General features: G+C 44.6%; 1 protein-coding gene across 2 annotated transcripts in view; it reads right to left on the bottom strand.

The window, feature by feature from the left end:
* Positions 1-913: 913 nt before the first annotated feature.
* The window catches only part of WBP1L (WW domain binding protein 1 like), a 239,616-nt gene continuing 217,459 nt past the window's right edge, over positions 914-23,070 (bottom strand). For both annotated transcript variants that reach the window (XM_078643669.1, XM_078643670.1), the window contains exons 3-4: positions 22,136-22,297; positions 914-3,537 (exon numbers count right to left, since the gene is read on the bottom strand). In XM_078643669.1, coding sequence (XP_078499795.1) covers positions 2,786-3,537; positions 22,136-22,297 — 914 coding nt within the window. In that variant the 3' untranslated portion in view covers positions 914-2,785. The remainder of the gene's footprint in view (positions 3,538-22,135; positions 22,298-23,070) is intronic.

Genomic DNA, 23,070 nt, shown 5'->3' with positions numbered 1-23,070 from the left:
AATTTTAATACAAAGGTAAATATTCTAAACAACCTTTCAATATGCAATTTCATATACTCATAAGTTTATGACATGGTGCTGTCCGAAAACGAATACATTAAAAGTAATTTCTAAGCATACACACCAATTACACTCATCTAAGATTATATAATACCCATACATTGAGTACGGTAAACATATTTAATTACTCACAATATACATTTCAATCACAACACATCTTACACAAATACTCTTAACATACTTAGGTGCTAAGAAGCAGCAAACAAAAGAGGAAGAATATGGATGACTTACTTATGGGATTGAAGATTCTATTTGATTGTGATGTGTTTGTGTTCTGGTTCTTAAAACTTTTAAGTGTTGCAGCTCAGAAAGAGATAACAAAAAGTTCATGCATAATGCTAGCCCCCCTGTCTTGATATAACATTTACCATCTATTTGGCAACATGCAGTGAGCAAACGAAGGTATTAAGTGAAGTTTTTTTTTTTTTAAAGAAAAGAGCAGGAATTGAAAACCCACAAAAGACAACAGCCGGGACCTTAGAATGTCACAATGCAGGGGGCATGGCCATGATAAAAGGGTTAAGCGATCGTTTCCTACAGTAACTTCATCTCAAGTTACAAATCAGAGTACATCCAAGCACCTATACACATATGCTCCCTGCCACTGCTTTTAGTCTTTGATGCAAATTGATTGCAGCAACTTGCAGAATGCTTTTAATTCTCATATTATTTCATGGTGGTGAGGAAGACACATTGACCAAGCATGGAACTGTTCAAATTCTATAGGTACACCTTCTATGGTAGTACACGTAAGATTTCAGAAGGAAGTCAACATGATTAAGTGTACAAGGTAATAATGGCAATTTACGACAATGCACAATCAAAATTACTCAATGAAAGGCAGACACTGGGATAAATGTGTGTTATTAAATATATTTGTTTTCCGTTCACAGGTTAAACATTTGCTCCTATTTTGACTTAAGGTACATTGTAAGTAATATTCATGCAAGAACATACATTGTTTACTGCAATACAGTAGTTCTGATTTTTAAAGCTGGCAATGCAAGACACTGTAGAATGATGGTTGCTGTAATTTAACTGATTTTGGTTCAACTGCTGAAGGTACAGGTGCATTGATTGAATGCACAGAGGCACAATATGTAAAAAAAAATTCCATACAGAACATGTTTTAGTTCTAAAAGGATGTACACAACTGTACAAATGGAAGAACAACACCCTGTCTTGGAGGAGAGAACAATTCCCATGATCAAATGCGAAGGTTAATGTGTGAACCTGAATCTAGCCTGTTTTACCGGATTACCTCCTAGCCTGGCTCCCATTCCTGGAGAGACAAAAAAAAAAAAAGTGGAACATCAAGCACGACAACTGAGGCCCAGAGGAACCATAACTGTGTCATGCAGTTACAATGAGAAAAAGGAGGAATGTAACCGGTGAAGAACTCGTTTCTGTCACATTTTAAAACTAAATTAAAGACACTTAAGGGATTCTGAAGACCAGGACATTTTCTACATTAAAGTTGGGGAGTCAATTATTTAAATCCAGAACGATTACATTTCAAAATGGAAGTATCCACTATTTAGATAATCTGATAACATCATGATATCATGGCAACTATTTTCCAGCCCTGGGTTTTCATGCATCTATGTACGAGTAGAGTGCTCCCCTAGCTAGGTAGCAACAGGGCACTGGTATATGTCTTGAATGCGGAGGGTAATGCTTTCTAAATGCCCCTTCCGGACCTCCACAAGCTTCAGAGCAGCTCGGAAGTCAATGGGGTTGATGATCTAGATCTTGGGTGCATCTGTTCTTGCATTGTAATCACTGGTCTAGTGAAATCCTGCCTAATGGAGTGGCACTGATGCCAAAAGGTTTTAACTTCCTGGGAGTGGTAGCCCTGTTTTAATGCAACTGAATTAAAGTTCTAGATTACAATGGTTAGTAGCAGGAAGCATGGTGCTGGAATATGGTGCCACGATGATATGGAGCCATCCAGTAACCTTTCATTGTGCCCCCATTTATAGCTCTATTCCCTGTTGCTGGGCGGACCCCACAAGGTATTTCTCAAACCTTTCAAATCTTCTTTATGACAGTATTAACAATACCCTTTTGCAATTTCTACAGTAATTTGAGAACAGACCAGCTGCCTATTAAGTCCAAAGAGTAGCCCCAATGCAATGTTCTTCTTGAGGAAAAGTCAAACAAAATACAATTTTTTTTGGGGCAAAGCTTATTTTTTTGAGACTTCATTTAAAATTCCTTTTACAAGCTACAAGCTGCTATGTTGGCTCAACGAGCAATATTTGAAATATCAAGGTGGTCAAAGGATAGTGTAAAACTTCCTACCCAATTCATGATTTTCCACAAACAAGGAACCGGAGCTCATTCTAGAGCAGGCATAATTGTCCTTAACATTAAGTCTACAAATTCAGTGCTATTAAAGATCAATTTGTTGCAAAAAGACTGATATACATACAATCACAGTCTCCTCCACAATATCCACCCACTCTTCACTTTCATTTCAGGGCCATAAAGCAAGTTTAAAACAAAACAAACATTTGTTTTTTCTTTAAAAGAGAAAAAATATCCTCCACCCAGATTTATCATTACAAAAGATAAGCTATTCGCCAGCTCCAATTTCCCAAACGCCCTACTTGGGAAGAGAGAAACAAATGTTTTTAGTTCCTCTGAGCTTTACCAAGAGAAAGAAAAAAAATGACAAAAAACATTTTTGTTAAGTCTGTTACATAGAATCCTCCTCCCTGCATCAATCACATCCACTTTGGCTAGGAGAACTTGTGCTGTTCTGCGAGTTGGGGGAGTCTTGTTCATTGATTGTGTTTAAAAATAAAAGAGGCTGCCGAGGCACATGCTGGTGGCTATGTGGAGAATGCACTTCGGAATGGTTGAACAGCTCTTCTTCCTCATCCCCATGAGGGCGGGCATCGCAGGAGGTGCAGCTGTCACAGAACTCCATGGGGTCACCAAGTTCATCATCGACAAGACCATCAATCTCTTTGAAGTCATCATGGTGATGCCGGTTGCACACACAAACTTCAATCCCAGAGTCTCCTGTGAAACGACGGTGCCGCCCGGGAGTGCTTTCCTTGCTATCCATAAAGGCACTTGGGTCATAGCTTTTTGAGCAGTAATCCTCGAGAAGTTCGGTCTTGTATTCCGAATCGTTATCCATTAAGGTCACTTGATCAGTTATCTCCTTTGGGTCAGCACCAGTGGTATAAGAATTCGACTCAACAAAAGAAACTTTGTTTGACACCTGCTCTAGGTGTGTCGGAGAGACCTCCACCCTGATGGTCGGCAACCTAGAATTACTTTCAGTTGCACCGGCTACTGGAGAGTTGTTTTGGACAGACTGATGGTCTCTCGAGACATCTGGAACTGGTATAATGCTGCATGCTGGAACACACTGTTGATGTAAGGCACTGTATGGTGGCGGGGGAGTTGGAGGCCGATTCACTACCTCCTCATAAGCAGGCAATAAATAATTTGGCAGAAATCCTAAAATGGAAAACCGGAAGGAAATGTTACTGCCAGAAAACATACAATAAAACAGAACCATTTTCAAAAGGTCCCAAGCAGCATCTGGGAAAACAAAACATCTTACGTTATACAACTTGATGGCATTAGAAAAGGTTTTTAAAATATAATTAGAGTTCCCACAAAAACAAAAATGAAAATGCACATTCACAACCAAACACACTTTCCCCTTGCTTGGCCCAGGCTACCGTTATATTATGCCTATTTTGTGCCTTTAATTCATATTGTTGCAACAACTATTCCTGCAAGTCTCTTTCTTGCATTTTCCTTTCTTAAACAATATGTAATATATGCGCAGAAATATGCGCTTTTGATTTCCTGTTGTAGTAATGAGGATTCTGAAAAACGTTTCTTCAACAGTAAGGTATAATGGCATTCAATCTACTTGATCTTCAAACGCCCTATATTTTCTTTCTACAGCAATTACTGGTTTGCCTGCTACCCTTGGCTAAGGGTATGAGATATATATATATATATCTATCATCTCGAGTGAGAGTGTGAGAGTGTGAGAGAGAATGAGAGAGAGCGCGTTTTATCCCATGCAGTCTGATGGCCTAGGATTTTACGGCTTTAAATCATCTGATGCATTTTGGCATGTTGCTGTAATCTGTATGTAAGACGAATTGTTTTGCCTCAATGTGGTCCGGACAGGAGGAGCCACAAGCGGTCTGTGCTCTGTATACTAATATGGTGAGACAGTTCTGCTATAGCACCAACGTTGATGAATCTGACGTAGCTGCCTTCAACAGAAAACAAGCATTGGCATAGCTAATAGGTCTCGCCTTTGGGACCTGATAAGTGTAACAGTTGATGTTGTTGCACCAAGGATAGTGTACTTCATAACTAAATCATTATAAGGTTCCAAAGGCGAGACCTATTGCAAGACCTATTGGCTATGCCAATGCTTGTTTAAAAAAAAACAACTTTCCACCATTTTGTATATCAGCCGCTCTGCTGTACAACATGGCTAAACTGCACATATTGACACAATGACTATCCTATCCTAAAAAGCAGTTAAGATATGCTGTCCAGCATTCGGCTGCTATGCACCATGGCTAAAAGTTTGAAGGAAAAAAATGGGTTTGACGCAGCCGGCCAGAGCTGGGGAGAAAAGGGAGAGATAGAATGGAAGAGCTGGAGGGAGAGAATGTGAGGAGTCAGGGAGAGAACGAGAAATATAGAGGGGTGAATACATGAGCGAAAGGAAGAGTGAAACACAAGGAGAGTACATTTGACCTAGTGAGGGAAGGTGCTTGTGTCTGAGGCACAGAGAGAAAAGCAAAGGGAGAGCAGAAGGAAGATAAAGTCTGTGACAATGTGATCATTTTATAACACGCTTGTACACATGGCCACCTTACCCAGCTGTAGCAGAGAGGCTGTGACCAGTCAATGATAGTTTAATCAACCTATTGTAGATACATAATTATATGGTGCATAACAAAACGTTCCATGTATATCAAGCATAATATAGATACAATAGCTAGGATACATAGATGGACAGTAAATATATAGTTCGATGCAGATCAAATGTTGAGTCGCATAATAACAGTAGCCCATGCTCAAGTGAACTTAGCCATGAGAAGAGATTTCACTTTTTTGAAAGATGCAGTAGAGGGATTAAGTCTAGTTTCTGGGGGCAGAGCATCCGAAATTCTGGGCGCCATCCCTGAAAAGGTTCGGTTGTATGTTTTCTTCTTGTTCAATCTTTGCAGTTTCAGTAAGAGGTTTTTGGCACTTCTGTAAGATCTGATCCCACATGAGGGCGCCAGTTTCTGTGCCAGATACCTGGGTGCATTGTGATGAATGGCTTTGTGTGTCATACATGCTATTTTTAGATTAATTCTGGCTTCAAAAGGTAGCCAATTAAAGGATTTTAGGTCCAGGGATGTGTGGGAGCTTCTTTTGGAGCCAGTGATAAGTCTCGCTGCAGCGTTGATTGAGACTCTTAGAGGGGCCGTTGAAGATCTGGGCAGGACACAGAGAGAGACCCTCCCGTATTCCACTCTTGGGATGACTAGAGCTTGTACTGCCAGCTTAAAGTCATTTTCAGGCAGGAAAGGTTTCAGTTTTCTCAAAGTATTTATCTGAAAGTTTGCTCCTTTTGTTGCGTTGCTGAGGCGTTTCTGCATATTGAGATTTCTGTCCAGCGATTTCGCTGAGTTAACGATATGAGGTTGGAAGTTGAGTGTTGTTAGGTGTTTGATCCGGTCTTGCATTATGGGTACTTGGGCGGGAGGAGCGATTAGGAGGAATTCGGTTCTGAGGGCATTCAGTTTTAGATGGTTTTCCGCCAGCCAGATCGAATAGTTTTCTTACCTGTCGGTGTAGTTTTGCAGCTTGAAGATCTTTCTGGATTCACTATGCTGTGCATTATTCCGCGGTCTTGTGGTTGGGTCCGGATTCGTAGTCTTTTCTTTGTTTTTTTTTTTGTAGCCCAGGTGGGCGTCGGCGTCACACCCCTTTGGGTGTATTTCCGGTGACGTCGGCATGCTTCCTGCGGAAGCTCCCACTCTTGGGCGCCATCTTCGGGTTCTTTTTTTCCGTGTTTCTTTCGTTTCCGAAGTAATGGCAATGTTCTATTCAGGTGATATTTTACCGCTTTGTACCTTCAAAGTCTTTTCCACTTTTCTATTTCCACCTCTTCTCTCTCCAGCCTCATCTTTCTGGCGGAGGTGGGTGGGTTCGCTAGTGAATCCAGAAAGATCTTCAAGCTGCAAAACTACACCGACAGGTAAGAAAACTATTCGTTTTGCAGCGTGAATCTTTCTGGATTCACTATGCTGTGCATAGATTTTGTAGCGGTTTCTCATCTCTGTGGCGGTTGGGTGGAAGATGAGCGTTGGGTATTGAATATGTGCTGTAGCACCTTCTGTCCAACTTGAGCTTCCTTGTTCATCTGTATGTCCACACAGTAGTGCTTCGTGAACGTGTGCACCGAAGCCCATGTTGCCGCCAGGCATATGTCTTGTATGGGTGTGTTAGCCAGGAAGGCTATTGTAGCCCCCTTTTCCCTAGTGGAGTGGGCACGTGTCCCCTCTGCTAGCTCTTGTCCTGCACGCTTGTGGCAGAGTTGAATTGTCTGTGCGATCCATCGTGCAATGGTCTTTTTGGTTACTGCCTTTCCCATGTAACTGTTGGCGAATGACACAAAGAACTGTTTTGTTTTCCTGTGTCCCTTCGTCCTCTCAATGTAGTGCATGACTGCCCTTCTGGCGTCCAGGGTGTGCAGAGCTCGCTCTGCAGCAGTTGTCGGTTTTTGGAAAAAACTCGGTATCTGTATAGACTGGTTCATGTGAAATTTAGATACCACCTTCGGCATGAAGTGTGGGTCAGTCCTCATCACAACTCTATCATTGTGTATTTGTATGTAGGGCTCTTGTAGCGTCAGAGCCTGAAGCTCGCTTACTCTGCGTAAGGACGTTATTGCAACCAGGAAAGCTGTTTTCATAGTTAGCATCTTCAAGGACGCCTTGTGGATTGGTTCAAAGGGCTCCTTCATGAGTTCCGTTAGGACTACGTTTAAGTTCCATGCAGGTGGCGGCACCCGCTTGGGTGGTGCGATCCTTTTCGCTCCTTCTAGGAATCTCTTCACCACCTGTGATGTGAAGAAACTCCTGCAAGTTTCTCCCCTTGTGTAGGCGACTATCGCTGCCAAGTGAACTCTCAAGGAGGATGAGCTAAGGTTCTTCTCTAGCAAGTGCGTCAGGTACTTTAGCACTGTGGAGTCCTTCTTCATTTTATTGTGAAGTCTTTCTTGTCTGCACCATATTGTGGACCTTTTCCATTTCGCAACATAGCACTTCCGAGTGCTAGGTCTTCTTGCCTCCCGAAGTACCCTCAGGGTACTTTCTGGCAATCTTAAATGTGCGAACTCTATGTCCTCAGGAGCCACGCTACTAGGCTCATGTTCTCTGGCTCTGGGTGGAGCACCTCTCCGTTCTGCATGGAGAGTAAGTCTTTCCTCCTGCTGAATCTGTGGGGTGCACACTGTGTCATCTCCATGATCTGCGAATGCCATGTCTGCCTCGCCCACTGTGGTGTGACCAGTATCAGTGTCATGTTGCTCGCTCTGCATTTGCTCAGTACTCTGTGCATCAGTGGTATCGGGGGAAAGGCGTAGGCAAATGTCCTTGACCAATCTATCCATAGGGCATTCCCTAGTGATCCTTCCTCGGGCTGCCTGGATGCGAAGTTTTGGCATTTTGCATTCTGGCGTGTGGCAAACAGGTCCACCGATGGAGTTCCCCACCTGTCGAATAGGCGCCTTGTCTCCTGAGCATTGAGCTCCCACTCGTGGGATGCCGATGTCTGCCTGCTGAGCCAGTCTGCTTGTATGTTGTCCCTCCCTGGCAGGTGTATGGCTAGCAGGTCTATCTTGAGAGGGATGGCCCATCTCCATATCTCCTGCGCCAGCGTTGAAAGCGGGGCTGACTGTGTGCCCCCCCGCTTGTTGATGTAGAACATCGCAGTGGTATTGTCTGTTTGTATCAACACCTTGTGTTTGTACAGTCTTGTTTGAAAGGCTTTCAGTGCAAGGAAGATTGTCTTCAATTCTAAGTAATTGATGTGCTTTGTCGCATCTGTTGGTGTCCACAGACCCCTCAATGTTGAGCTCCTCCATGTGAGCGCCCCATCCCTTCAGGGATGCGTCTGTGGTGATGGTCACTGTTGGCGTTGGGGGCGTTAGAGGCTTTCCCCTTGCTATGTTCTCCATGGTCCATGTCATCTCCTTCTGCACTGCGTGCGTTACAACCACTAGATCCTCCCAACTGCCTGTAGCTTGTGACCATTGCTCCTGTAGCCATTCTTGAATGGGTCTCATGTGGAGTCGTACATTCGGTACCAGGTGGATGCATGATGCCATCATCCCCATGATCTTGCTCGCAGTCCTCACTGTCCGAGCTTGTCCCTTCCGGTAGAGGCGAGTTTCCTTCACCAGCGCCCTCGCCCTCTTCTCGCTGGGGAACACCTTGCCCTGTAAGGTGTTGATCTGTGCTCCCAGGAAGATCTTCACTTGTTCTGGCTCCATTGATGATTTCTTCCAATGGATGGAGAACCCCAGGCTTATGAGCGTGCTTGTCACTGTATGTGCGTGCAGCTTGCATTTCTGGTATGAGTTTGCTTTCACCAGCCAGTCGTCCAGGTAAGGGTATACGTGTATCCCCTGCCTTCTTAGGTGCGCTGCGACTGCTGCGAGGCACTTTGTGAAAACTCTTGGTGCTGACTTTAGACCGAAGGCCAGTGTCGTGAACTGGTAGTGGCTTTCTCCGACGGTGAACCTGAGCATGTGCTTGTGCTTTCTGTTCATTGGAATGTGCAGGTATGCGTCTTTGAGGTCTATTGTGACCATGAAGTCCCCGATCTGCAATTGTGGGAGCACCTCTTGCAGGGAGGTCATTTTGAATTTTTGCGTTCTTATGAATTTGTTCATGAACCGTAAATCGAGAATGGGTCTCATTGTTTCGTCTACTTTTGGTACCAGGAAGTACGTTGAGTATACTCCTGTGTTTCTTTCCTTGAAGGGTACCCGTTCTATGGCCTGCTTCTGCAGGAGTTCTTTTGCTTCTTCCTGAAGGCACTGCAGCTGCTTGCTTGCTAGTGGCTTTCTTTTTGGTTTTCTGCTTGTTGGCCTCCCCTCCAACTCTATGCAGTATCCGAATTGGATAATGTTGAGGATCCATTTGTCTGATGTGATTTCTCTCCACTCTTGGAGGTGGAATCTTAATCTTCCTCCCACTGGTGTCATGTGGTCGTAGGTGTCTAGTTTGTCTTGACCCATCTGTACGTGCTGCCCCCTGGGGTCTTTTTTGTGGGCGGGCACACAGATTTTTTTGAAGTCACTTGGAGGTGGGCTGCTGCCCCCCTCTTCTATTTTGTCCCCGTCCATTTCTCCCTCGAAAGGACTGGCCTCTTTGTTGGTACTGCCAGGACTGCTTCTGATGACCCTGCTGAGTCTGCGAGTCTGCCTGGTGCGTTTGCTGGAAAGCCTGGTGTGATGTACCTGGCTGGTTTCCGCCTCTCCCGCCGGGCCTCCGTGACGGGGTGCCCCTCTTGTTCCCTCTGAACTGCAATGCTCCCATGGATCTTGCTGTTTCGTTATCTTTCTTCAGTTGGCTGAGCGTTTCATCAACTGTTGATCCGAAAAGCGTGCTGCCGTTGAACGGTGTGTTCAGGTTGCTGTGTTGCACCTCCGGTTTGAAACCGGATATCCTGAGCCAGGCGTGCCTCCTTTCCGTGACGCCCATCATCATGAGCCTGCTGGCGGTGTCTGCCCCATCCAGGGCCGTCTTAAGGCAAGAGTTTGCCGCGTTTTTTCCCTCTTCAACCAGCTTTTCGGCTTTCTGTCTGGCATCCTGGGGCAAGTCCTTCACCAAGTGCCCCAGTCCCTCCATGATTTGGTACATGTGCATGTTTATCAGGGCGTTGGAATTAGCCATGCACCAGTGGGTCGCGGCATTCCGTTCGATCCTTCTGCCCACCAGATCCATCCTTTTGCTCTCCTTATCCGGTGGTGGGCCCGAGGTAGTGGGTACGTTAGCCCTCCTCCTTGCTGTGGCCGTGATAATGGAGTCTGCGGAGACCGTGCCCTGAATGTAGGCCGGGTCCTTAGTGGCATGCTTGTACTTCTTCTCAGTTCTGGGAGTTACTGCCTTGCATGTTGCGGGCTCCCTGAAAGCTTCCTTCCCCTGAGCCAAGACGCTCTCGAGCATTGGAAGGAACTGGCTCCTCGTTTGTGTTGGGAGCAATGTTTCTAGAAGGAAGTCTGCTTTCTGCTTCTCTTCGTCGAGCTTGAGCTTGAAAGCTGCTGCGGCAGCCTGTATCACCGAGTTGTAGGCCCCGATGTCGTCCGGCGGCGAGGGCCTCGAGGGGTAAGTGTCGACCACCTCCTCGGGGCTGTCGGTGTCGACATCTATGTAATCTACCTCCTGTAGGTCAGAGGGTGTTGAGTCTGCGTCTGTCCTGCTTTCTTCCTCCCCATAGTTGTAACTATCGTAGGGATTCTCGTACTCCTCCTGGTCGTCGATCACCTCGACGTCCTGGTCTTGTTCCTCGACGACTTCGGCGATCTGTTCCTCCTCCTCGACTGCCTCCCCCACCGGTGGCTTGGTCTTGTGAGGGATCGTGAAGGCCTTCATCTTTGCATCGAAATCTTTCTCCCGCTGCATGATGTTCTCCATTTCGGCCTCGAGGCGCCTTCTCTTCTTCTCCATCTCTGCCGCGTGTTCCGCGTCGGATGGGTCGGCCGTTCTTTTCGGCGGATGGTTCGTCGCCGTACCTTTCGGCGTCGAAGTTTTCGACGTCGACGTCGGACCGGATCTTGGGTCTCTGGTCGTCGTCGTCAGTTTCGGGTCTTTCTCCCTCGGCGTCGATCGATCCTTTTCGGGGACGATTTTCGACGTTTTCTGCTGATCAGCAGCCCTCGGCGCCGGGGACTCCTTCTCGGAGGATCCGCTGGGCCTGGGAGTAGACGCGGACGCCACCTTTTTTGGCGTCGGCGCTTTCGGGGTCTTGCCCTCGATTTTTCTAGACTCAGTCTCTCGGGTTCTTGGGGGCCGAAGAGTCTCCTACCTTGTCAGAAGTCTTCGTGTAATCGGTCTCTACGACCGTGTAGCTGTCGTCTTCGGCGGCAGCGTTTTCTTCCTCGAAGGACATCCCCAGCTCGTAGAGGGACGGAGTCGGGGTCTTCCCCTGCAGGGTGGCATGTGCTACCCTCTGCCTCTCTCTCACACGAAGGGTCTTCGGGGCGAAGGCGGAACAGGCGTTGCAGTCTCCGCTTTCGTGGTCCACCGGTAGGCAAAGGTTGCATACCGGGTGCTGGTCCTTCTGCGCGTACTTGTGGTGGCAGTTACGGCAGAACTTGAACGGCGTGTTGTCCATCATCGAGCGTCCAGGGTCTCTCTGGTCGCGTGTTCGTCGACGGTCGTCGATGATCTCGATGAAAAACGCCTTCTCCTCGCCGGCTTTTCGTCGATGAAGTCCCCTGTAGTCTTCAGATGACTTCTCGTCTTTTCTGTATTTTCTTTCTTCTTTCTCCAAAAATGTCTGGAGCCCAAACGGGAACGATCCAGACCCGACCGCGGAAAAAAAGAATCTGAAGATGGCGCCCAAGAGTGGGAGCTTCCGCAGGAAGCATGCCGACGTCACCGGAAATACACCCAAAGGGGTGTGACGCCGACGCCCACCTGGGCTACAAAAAAAAACAAAAAAAAAAAAAAAAACAAAGAAAAGACTACGAATCCGGACCCAACCACAAGACCGCGGAATAATGCACAGCATAGTGAATCCAGAAAGATTCACGCTGCAAAACTGAGTTTTTCCAAGAGTTGTGTTGAGCGATTTGATGTCTTCTAGAGTATGGATCTTTAGGTATAGTTGTGTGTCGTCTGCATACATGTGATATTGTACATTAGACGAGTAGAGAATTTCAGTGAGTGGTTCCATGAATAGATTGAACAGTGCCGGAGATAGTGAAGATCCTTGTGGGACTCCTAAAGTGACTGGGACAGGTTTGGACAGGGAGTGGTTGACCTTGAATCATTGCGTTCTGTTTTGGAGGAACGAAGTGAACCAGTTTAGAACTGATCCAGATAATCCAATTCCGTGTTGCAGAAGGTCTAGCAGGTTATCGTGTTTGACGGTATCAAAGGCAGAGAAAAGGTCGAGCAAGAAGAGTAAGCAGGCCCCGTTCTGGTCTAGGATTTGTAGAGCATCGTCAATTATATAGGTCATGGCTGATTCAGTGCTGTGACCTACACGGAAACCTGATTGGTATTTGTTGAGTAGGCTGAAATGGTCTATATGTCTTACAAGCTGGAAGTGTACACATTTTTCTAAGAGTTTGGCCAGGGTAGGGATGTTGGATATAGGGCGGTAATTGTTTAAGACCACATGGTCAGTCGTAGGCTTTTTTAGAATGGAGGATGCCTGCCCGGCTTTGAGGATGTCAGGGATGCATCCTTGGTGTAAAGAGTTATTTATGATCTTGGTCCAGAGAGGTAGCGGGGTGAAGTCTTTTCTAGGTTTGCTGGGAGAGGGTCAGTGAAATGATTGGCAGGGTTCAGGGAAATAAGCATTTTGAGAATAGATTCATTGTAGGTATTGAAGGATGACCAAGATGCATTCTTTTTTAGGTCGAACTTTGATGGATTTCGATGTGGGGCATCTAGAAGGGATGGTGAGGGGTTCGTATGTGTGACAGTATGTGTGATTAGATCGTTGAGAAGGTCCGTCTTTATGTTATCGGTCTTCAAAGTGAAGAAGGAAGCAAATTCTTCACAATTGGGTCGTGGGCCTAAGTTATCTTGGGGGCGGAGAGGTGCATCCTTAGATTGAGTTTTGTTTAGGTCAAAAAGTTTTTGGCCTGATCTAATTGATGCCTGAAAAAGTCTGCTTTGGTGCGCTTGATCTTTCTGTAGGATGAGTTTCTCTTCTTTCTTAGTATCTTGAGGTGATTAGCGGATGGAGCTGATCTCCATCAACGTTCAGTTATTCTTAAGGATAGTCTGTCCTCGTTGAGTCTTTCATCATACCAAGGCTTAGATTTGATTATCTGATGTGGGAATGGCCCCGATTTCCAAAGCTGTCTTTATAACCTGGACATAACCAGTAGGTAAATCCCTACTAAGGAATTGGTGACCAAATTTGGAACAAAACATAAGAAAGTGTGTGAAATAGTGTGCAAGTCTTTGATTCTGCACCACTGACAAATCTTTTTCCACTTCGGAGAATAGGTTTTGGTACCCAATATGGCTCCCCCTGCTTGAAGAATACACCTGGAGTCTTCCAAGATGTCTAAATACCCACATGTAAGCTAATCAAGAACCAGATCAAATGCAGGGCTGCTGGGTTGTGATTGAACGCTTGGACTTTCTCTTTGGCTAGAAGTGCTGGAAGCAAACACCGGAAAGAAGCCGAGTCAGGCTTTCCCCCCAATACTTTGCAGTAACTAGGGCGACATAGCAATAACACAGATAAGATTGCATGCGACCCCTACTGGGTACATGACAGAAGCCGGCCTCCATGACTCTTGTGCTGGTTGGAAGAGTAGTCGAGGCCTAGCATAAAAGAGGAGGAGTGACCCTTGAGATTAGAAGCAGTAATAGACAGTTAACACAGCACCAATAAAAGTTAAAGGTAAATTGCAGAAAAACATTTTAATACCTTTAACTGTTGGTATAGGGTAGATGGGAGTATGACCAGGGGCCTGACCTGCAAATGGTGAGGGCTGATGGGCACATAAAAGAACAATGTAGGACCACTTTGAGCCTCATGCAAGTCAGCTGGGTGTTGCACCTCTCAACAGCAGGTTCAAGGTACACTCAAGTGTGGCTTGGAACATTTCTTCAGTGATCCAAGTCACAAATGGTGGGGATATGCCTGTGGATACCAGGAAAGGGTGGAGGGAGTCTTCAAAGATGAACAAAGCAAAGCTAATCGTAGGCAGAGAGTGCGCTCATAGGTCAGCACTAAGTTCACCTGATTGTGAAAGGGCAGCCCTACTCTATCTTGTGACAAAGATGGCTTCATGACAAACTGTATTTACAATTTCGAACTCTGCAGCTACCTTGGGTTTTCCATAGAGACATGGCCTGTATATGGGAAGAACAGAAGAGCTTCAGCAGGGTATCAGGTTTAGCCTGGCATTGAGGAAGTAGGCAGCACCTGGCAATACGTTGAGGAAGCACCACAGTAATGTATGTAGATCTGAGTTGATGTAGAATGGGCTCAGGTGTATATGCCAGTACTTTTCTGTTGACCAGTAGCCCAGTGCCAAAGGATATCAGTATAATTTTAGGGCTTGATGATCCAACCAATGCAGATACTCTCTGCAGATACTTTGGGTAGAGCAGGATTTGCCCTGTTCCTTGAGATAACTGCTGGGACTGCTGCCTATGGGACAGCAGGCAGGTACATTCCCCATGGTTCTGCTGCAGGCAGAAAGCCATGTGTATTTCCTCCAGACAGAACCTGAAGACAATGAGACACAGATTGGAAAAAGAAGAGAACAAGTTGTCCCTATTGATTCTTTATTGGCAGCAGCCATTCTCTATGTAACATTCTCTATTAAGAGAAAAAGATATTCGGAATCATCCAATGGAAAACCTAACAAATGGTACAACAAAGCGAAGTTCAAGGAGCTTTTGGTATGCACGTATTCCAATGTTCACAATCAATACTGCAAGCACAGACCTAATAATCGTCACAATCACATTAATTAAAGCAGCAATGGCAAAGCTAATAGGTCTGCTGTTAATGCTTACTCATGTATTTTGCAAAACGTTATTGTTGAAGAATCTTCCGGGACCTTATTAAGCCCAACAAAAAAAGCCATTGGATAATAGCAAAAATATTTATTGACACTGAAGGAAAATATATTTTATGCAAATGTGCTCCTTGTAAAAGAGTCTCACTCACAGTGAAGGTATGCAATAGCTTAAGTGGGCTGATTGATCACTGCCTCATCCTGTACAAAGCAGAAGTACTATATGAATGAATGACAACAGATCAATGGAAGAAGAGGGCTGAATTTAGGTCAAATAACAGATCACTACAGATAGAGGGAAAATAATTAGATAGATATAAATAGAAATTGAGAAAGATAGACAGATAGCTTGTTTTCATAAAAGTGCCAGACCTAAAAACAAGGATTGACAAAACCAACAGGTCTTGCCTATGCAAGCTCTATTAATTTTGCCCATGTGTTTTACCCATGTTGTACACCAGTGTGCTGCTGTTCAGCAAGGCCAAATGTTAGTGGTGTTGAGGACAGTGTTGTGGCAAAGAGTGGAGGGGCATCGAGCCGTGGAGGGGCGTAGAGTGAAGTGGAATGGAGTGGCATAGTAACATCGTACTGCTTCCTCCAGAAGCTCCCACCTTGGGTCCCAGTCTTCAGATTTTGTTTGTAAGCTGCTTCTTCCTTCCATCCTCTTGGTGGAGGTGGGTGGGTCGCTTGTGAATCCAGAAAATTCTTTAAGTTGCAGAACTACACCGCCACGTAAGAAACAATACATTTTGCAGCATGAATGTTGCTGTGCATCGATTTTGTAGGGGTTTCTTAACTTATTGGTGGCTGAGTTTAAGATGGGCAGTAATTTGTAAACGGATGATGCAAGTCCATTTGTCCTACTGGGGCTTCCTTGGCCATTTGTATGTCACTACAGTAATGTCTTGTGAACGTGTGCACCGATGATCATGTAACATTGTTGCTATGCCATACAGATTTCCAGCAATGATGTATTTGCCAGAAAGGCAATGTTTGCTCCTTTATTTCTTGTGGAATGTTCTTTAGGTGCAGAACTAAATTTTTCCCCATCATATGTGTGGCACAACTGAATTGTTTGCGCTATCTGTCTTGCGATTGTGTTAGTAGTTACTGGTCTTCCCAGGAAACTATTTGCAAATTAAACTAATAGTTGTTTAGTCTTGGTTTGGTTTTGTCTTTCCAATGTAGTACAGTATGACGCTTCTTGTGTCTAATATGTGTAATGTTCTTTCTGTGTGCGTTTTTAGGTTTTTTTAAAAACTTGGAATGTGAATATTTTAATTGATGGGAAACTGTGAAATAAATTTTGGTGAGAACCTTGGTCTGTCCGCATGACTATCTTGTCCTTGTGAATCTCAAAGTATGGTTCTAGTAGCGGGACTGCTTGCAACTCACTCTGCGCTGTAATGTAGCATTGTGCAAAGGTTCAATAGGTGTCATTAATTGAGCGAGTACCACATTTTGATTCCATGTGGATGCCAGTACCTTCCTTGGTTCACTGTACCCCTTCCAAGAACCTCTATCACTAGTGATGTGAAAAAACTTCTGCCGATATGGCCTCTTGTGTAAGCCAATGTTGCTGCTAAATGTACCTTTAAAGATGCATGTGTTAATTTTTCTTCTAGAAGACATGTTAGATGTTTTAACACTGTCCTGTCCTTTGTATTCGCTCCTAATAGTCCCTTTCTAATACACCATAGTGAGCATCTCTTCCACTTTGCCATGTAACAGTTTTGTGTGGTTGGCTTTCTTGCTTCTCCTAGAATAGCCATTGTACTTTCCAGCAGCTTTAGGTGTCCGAAGTCTAAGTCCTCAGGAGCCATTCTGCTAGGCTAAAAGCCTCTGGTTCTGGGTGTAGTACCCCCCCCTCTTTTCATTGACAATAGATCATGTTGGTTTGGCAATTTCTGAAAGTTCCCTTACGCTAGTTCCATTAATTCTGAGAACCAGGTTTGTCTCGCCCACTGTAGTGCAATTAGTATTAAAGTCATTTTGCTCATTCTGTATTTGCTGATCAGTCCGTGAAACGGGGATTGGGGAAAATGCGTTTGCAAAGTCCTGGACCAGTCTATCGACATTGCATTCCACACGAATAGGTGATATGGTTGTTCAGAGGCAAGGCTTTAGCATGTTGCGTTCTAAGGTGTAGCACACAGATCTACTGTCGGCATCCCCCATTTCTGAAAGATCTTTTTGCCTACTTTCTGCTCCAGTTCCCATTTTTGGAAGCACAAGGCCTGTCTGCCTCGATATTGTCCTCCCCAGTAGATGGAATGCTTGGATGCCCACCTTCCTCTGTATTGCTCACTTAGAGTTCTTGGGCTAGCTTTGATAAGGGTAGGGATCGAGTCCCTCCCTGTTCATCGATGTAAAACATCATAGTCGTATTGTCTGTTTGAATCAATATGGTCTTTAACCCCTTCCATGCTCATGACGAGCTCAGCTCGGCATGCAGCACAGTGCTCCTGACGAGCTGAGCTCGTCATGACCACACCCGTTTTTATTGCTGTCCAGCACAGCAGGGGAAAATCTCTAGCAGGGATGTGGTTAATAGCTCCCTTTGGAAAGCGCTCAGGGTTAGAAAATTGGTCTTTAATTACATGTTTTGTACTACTGCAGTCTCTTCCATCCAGACTCTGCATACTTTGAGTGAGCCCATGTGAGCTCCCCAGCCCATTTATGAGGAGTCTGTGATTATTGTCACAGTTGGAGTTGGTATTGTAAATGCTCTGCTCTGTGTTATATGTGATCTGTTCCACCATGTTATTTCCTCCCATACTATTTGTATGACAACCACTAGATCTCCCCAACTCCCTGTTGATTTCTTAACATTCCTGTATTGGTCTTATGCAAAGTCTTGCATATGGGATTAAAGGGATGCATGATGCCATCTTCCCTAATAATTTCCCCACAGTCCTCACTGTCATAACTTTCCCCTTCCGGTAAAAGTGAGTTTCTGCCAATAGAGATGTGTTCTACTTTACTTGGGAAATGCTTTTCCCTGTATGGAGTTGGTCCAAGAAGATCATCTCTTGTTCTGGTTCTAGAGAGGACTTCTCAATGTTCAGTGAGAACTCTAGTGTGCAAAGAGTCTTCATTACCTGTTATATAGGTTTCCTGGCACTTGTTGTAGAAGTTTGCTCTTACTAACCAGTCGTTTAGGTAAGGATCGACATGGATATCCCTTCTTAAGTGTGTTGCTACAGCAGCTAGACTCTTTGTAAACACTCTGGGTACCGATTTTATTCCAAACACCAGTACTGCGAAGTGATAGTGAGTCTTATGCACCACAAATCTTAGATATTTTCTGTGCTTTGTATTCATTGGAATGTGAAAGTATGCATTCTTTACGTCTACTGTTGCCATGTAATCCACTTTTTGCAATTGTGGTACGACTTCTTGCAATGTTATCTTGAACGTTTGTGTTATTATAAACTTGTTTATGAACTGGAGGTCTAGAATTGGTCACAGAGACCCACCTACCTTTGGAATTAGGAAATATGTGGAGTTACTTCCTTTATTGATTTGTGTTGGGACTCTTTCTATTGCTTTTTTTTGTCCAGTAACTCCTCGACCTCCTTGAGGATACAAGCGGTTTCCTCCTTAGAATGGACCTTCATTTTTGGTGCCCCTGGCTGGTGGAATTTTGTCTAATTCTATGCACTATCTGAATTGTATTATGTTTGTTATCCATTTGTCTGAAGTGATCTACCTCCACTCCTGGAGGAAGTTTTTTTATTCTGCATTCCACTAGTGCTGTGTGTAGAAGACAGTCTTCTTTCAGCCTTTCACTGGAGGTGGACGTGAAAGATATATGGATTTGATAACTCACAAATAGGTGGCGGTTGATCCTCCTCTGTGTGGCTGCCGCCTTCCTCTGGCATCCCTCATGTTGGTACTGCCAGATCTGATGAGTTGTTGCAGATTGGTTGCCACCTTGGAAACTTTGGTGGTATGTTTCCACCTGGAAGCGGACTCTGCCTGAAGGCCTGCACAAAAGTAACATCCCCTTCACCACTCTTGTTATCCTTCGTCAATTGGTTGAGTGTATCGTCCACTGTTTACAAACAATTACTCACCGTTGTATGGTGTGTTGAGGAAATTAGCCCATACTTCCGGCTTGAAACCAAAAATACTCAACCAAGAATGGTGCCTGAGGGTGATGCACATCATCATCATCATCATCATCATCATCAGCTGGCTTGGTGTATCCGCTGCGTCTAATGCTCAATTTAGGCAGGTGTTCGAAATGTTTCTGCCACTCTTCACCAAATGTGATGCCCTCTATATTGCTCTAAGAGGTGCTTCATGAGTGCACCCATCTCCTCCCAATGTTGATGGGCATGGCTGTTGAGAAGGGCATCTGAATTAGCAATGCACCGCTGGTTGGCAGCACTGCATTCAAATTTGCAGCCCACTAGGTCCATTCTTTTGCTCTCCTTATCTGGAGGTGGGTCTTATGTTGATGGATTGTTGGCCCTTCTCCGTGCTTTGATGTTATAGAGCCAGCAGGTACCATGCCCTTTATATATACTAGATCCTTACAAGGTATTTATATTTCTTCAATGCCTTTCAAGTCGCAGGTTGACAAGTCACTGTTTTTTTAGGTATTCTCTTACCTGGTCTAGGACTCTAGCGAGCATGGGAAGGAAATGACTCGTTGCCTGTGTTGGGACCAGAGTGTCCAGCTGGAAACAAGATTGGGATCTTTCTTCTTCAAGCTGTACACCATACCCGTTGCTGCCTGCTCAATGACCTTATTGTACATGCCAATGTCATCGGGAGGTGAAGGCCTCGACTGATACCTGTGCACTCCTTCAGGAGAGTCAGTTTCCAGGTCTTGCCACTGGGGTACCTTATATTCACATTCCTCCGAACCTTGATATACCCCAGCCTAATGCATGATTTCCTCTTCATAGAAGAATTATTTCTCCTCTTCTTACTGGCTCAGGTGTCAATGGAGGTTAGATTTCTTGACCTCCTTCTCGGCATGCTCGTTCGGCAGTATAATGAAGCCCTTTAGCCTTTCGTTGAAGTCCTTTTTCTGGGGAGAGTGGCCATTTCGGCTTCGAGGCGCCTCTCCTTTTTCATCTGGGTGCCCTGTTCTTTGGGGTCGTGGCTCATACTTTTTCTCTTCTGCATCAAAGAGACTTTCAACGACGTGCCAGTTGTCGAGATCAATGTTCAGCTCTTGACCGGTCGGATTTCGATGCAGCAACGTTCTTTTTCCACTTGTTCTTTGACTACTTGGGTATTTCAGAAGTTTTTCCTCCACAAGAGTCCCCCTCAAGGGGTCCGTGGGGCTCCTTGTCTCGGACGAGTCTCCAGTCGTCGAACGGTTTGACGCTGAGGCTTCCTTCGATGTCCTTAAGTCCATTTTTTGGGACTCCGATATTTTCTTCGAGGACAATGGATCTCTTAAGCCTTTTTGGTCACTTGGCTTTTGATGTTGACAATCAACTGATCTGTGCCTGATGTTTCCCCCTCAGCTTCCTCTGTGTAGTTTTCCTCGTTTTCACCCAATAAGACCTTGGTCTCTCAGGGATGTGGCCATCTGTTGGACCTGCAGGTTGTGATGGGCTTGTCTCGGTCTCTCCATCACCCTCTTTCATGTCAACACAGAGCAGGTGTTCCAGTCTTCGATTCAGTGCTCGATAGGCAGACAAGGATGTAGAACGGGTGTTTGTCTTTCTGCGAGAACTTTGTATGACAATTCTTGCAGAACTGGAAAGGTGTCTTCGCCATTAGGCCGTCCGAACAGGAAGACCCCTGAACGCACATTCTCTAAATCAGTTGAGGAAAATTAGTCTTCAGCTCCAGAATTCTCCTCCGGTACCTCTTCAGTGGTTTTGCGCTTCAATTTCGGTGATCCTTTCGACGAACGTCTTCTGAAATGTCTTAAAAACGTTTTTACTCATATTGGAGATCTTTCAGCAAGCATCCAGAACCAATGGCGAAAAAAAAAAGAATCTGAAGATAGCGACCAAAGGTGGGAGCTTCTGGATGAAGCAGTACATCAGGAGGGACACCAAATAGGAGTCGATTGGCGCACACCAACAAAGAAAAAAATCAATACTAGAAGAAAGTGGAGAACTACGGACCCAACCACTAGATGGCAGATTAATGCACAGAATGTGAATCCAGAAAAGATTCACACTACAAAAGTGTGAGTTACAAACCACAAAGCCAAAAGCAATAGGTGAAATGAATACATTCCCAGGGGGGGGGGGGGGTTCAGAATGCCCATAAGAAGTCTTTTCACAACCAGAGAGCTGCACTGTCTGGTAGGCTTCAACCTAAAAGGGCACGGGCAATAGCAGAGGGGGGGGAAAGGAGAATAATGTTGAGAGGAGAAGCGATTGGAAAAAGAGGGGTGGAAGGTAGGTGGACAGAGATGGGGAGAGACTGAGCTCTCTAAGAAAGATTCATGGGGCACAGACTCAAGGTGAGCTGCATGGTTAGGATAGACATCAAATCAGCCTAACCGCTGATGCTGCCATCTTCCCTAGTTGTCCTACTCCATATTACTCTAATGCATGGGATCATGAGGCACAATGTAACGGTGACTCACCTTATGAATTAATCTCAGTACAGGATTAAACCATATGCCTTTCCATTATTAACACGCACAACAAAGAAGAAAAGAAAAAACACACACGCCTTTACAATGCAGTAATTTAAATCGACATGCTTCTAAAGGAGCACTTCCCCCCACTAATTATCAAGTTTTTGACATTTCTAATTTGATTAAAAAAATGTGCTGCCTACTGCGGACTCACTGTATAGGTTCACTCACTATGCATGATTTTTTGCTTACAGCTTTATATTATCTTTGCAATTGCGAAACAAATACTCAATTCAGTTTTTTTGCCCTACAGTGCATTCCAGTAGCATTTAGAACTAGTTTATGATCTCACTTATTTTGCCAACTTATTACACATGCATTCATGTATTTATTGTCCCATTCCATGTTCATAATATTATTTCACACTGTTTTTTTGCAATATTGTTCCACTGTAGAAATCCTCACCCTTTAGGACCGGGCCCAGACTTGCTCAGTACATTTGGATTATGCAGCTGAGTGAGTTAAAGGGTAACTGTAAGAGCAGACAGTGAATCTAGGATATACATGCAAACAGTACAGTAGTCAACCATTAGCTTTTGACAACTGACTAATGTCCATCCCGTTTAGACTGTTGCCAGTGATAATCCTGCTATTCTTACAAGGTTTTAAAATATATTCAAGCTTACAATTGAATCTTTTGTTTTTGAAAGAAAATGCCAGTGTATACATACTCAAATAAAAAGGCAGGGCTGTGTAGTTATGGGCTTCCCTGTAAGCAATCAGGTTTATTTCATGCTGCCGCTGCTGTGCTTGGAGTCGATGCTTTGCTCGTCGATGGTGGCAAACGCAGCAACAACTGAGTATAATTATAATTGTCCACACCAGCCAGAACCCTGTAAACAAAAGCACATGCTATGAATGAGCCATTTTAAAAGATAGCATTTCAGAAGGCCTAGTTTCAAAATAAAAGCTTAACCCATGCTGTAACGATTCAGAAGGATAAAGTTAACTTTGTGAGCAGTCCATCCCCTTAGCCTGTAGGATCTTTCCCATCATAAATCTGGTGGCTGGGATTAAAACTACTTCTTTTGCTATTAATACAGATATTTAGATATTTGTTCACCAGTACAGTGTCTGTATAGGGATATGTACATTGCACTGTGTTCGCCCGTGCCTCATGTGTATGAAAACCCTAGCCAATTACCTATAATTTAAACAAGCATATATTTCTTATACCGAAAGTTAAAAGGCAGCCTTAGTTTTAATGCGGATAACAAAGTAAAAAAAAAAAGTAAAAAACAAAGTAAAAAAAAAAGTTTAAAAAAAGCTCAGACTCTGGCAGCTCTGGGCGTGTTACTGTATTTCTTTTCCTATGGTGAGTGGGGGTGGGCAATTGGAAGAACGAGAGGGGGTGGGAGGCAAAGGGAAAGACAAACCGGACAGAGGGTGGGAGGGAACTGGATGGTTTAAAAAAAGCACTATGACGCGACCACTCGTAGTGCTTTTTCAAAACGTTTGTTTTAACTTTGTTATTCGCATTAAAACTAAAAAAGTCCTTTTTTAGGTTTCGCCTGTCGAAAGCTGCGCAAGCAGCGTTTCGCGCAGGCGAAATCTTATGAGAATAGTATGTGTGCTTTGTTCCGCCTCTGTCTTCCATTGGCTAGCT

Source organism: Lissotriton helveticus, chromosome 5_1, assembly GCF_964261635.1.
Source record: "Lissotriton helveticus chromosome 5_1, aLisHel1.1, whole genome shotgun sequence".
Lineage (NCBI taxonomy): Eukaryota > Metazoa > Chordata > Amphibia > Caudata > Salamandridae > Lissotriton > Lissotriton helveticus.
This window is presented reverse-complemented; position numbering and strand designations above follow the sequence as displayed.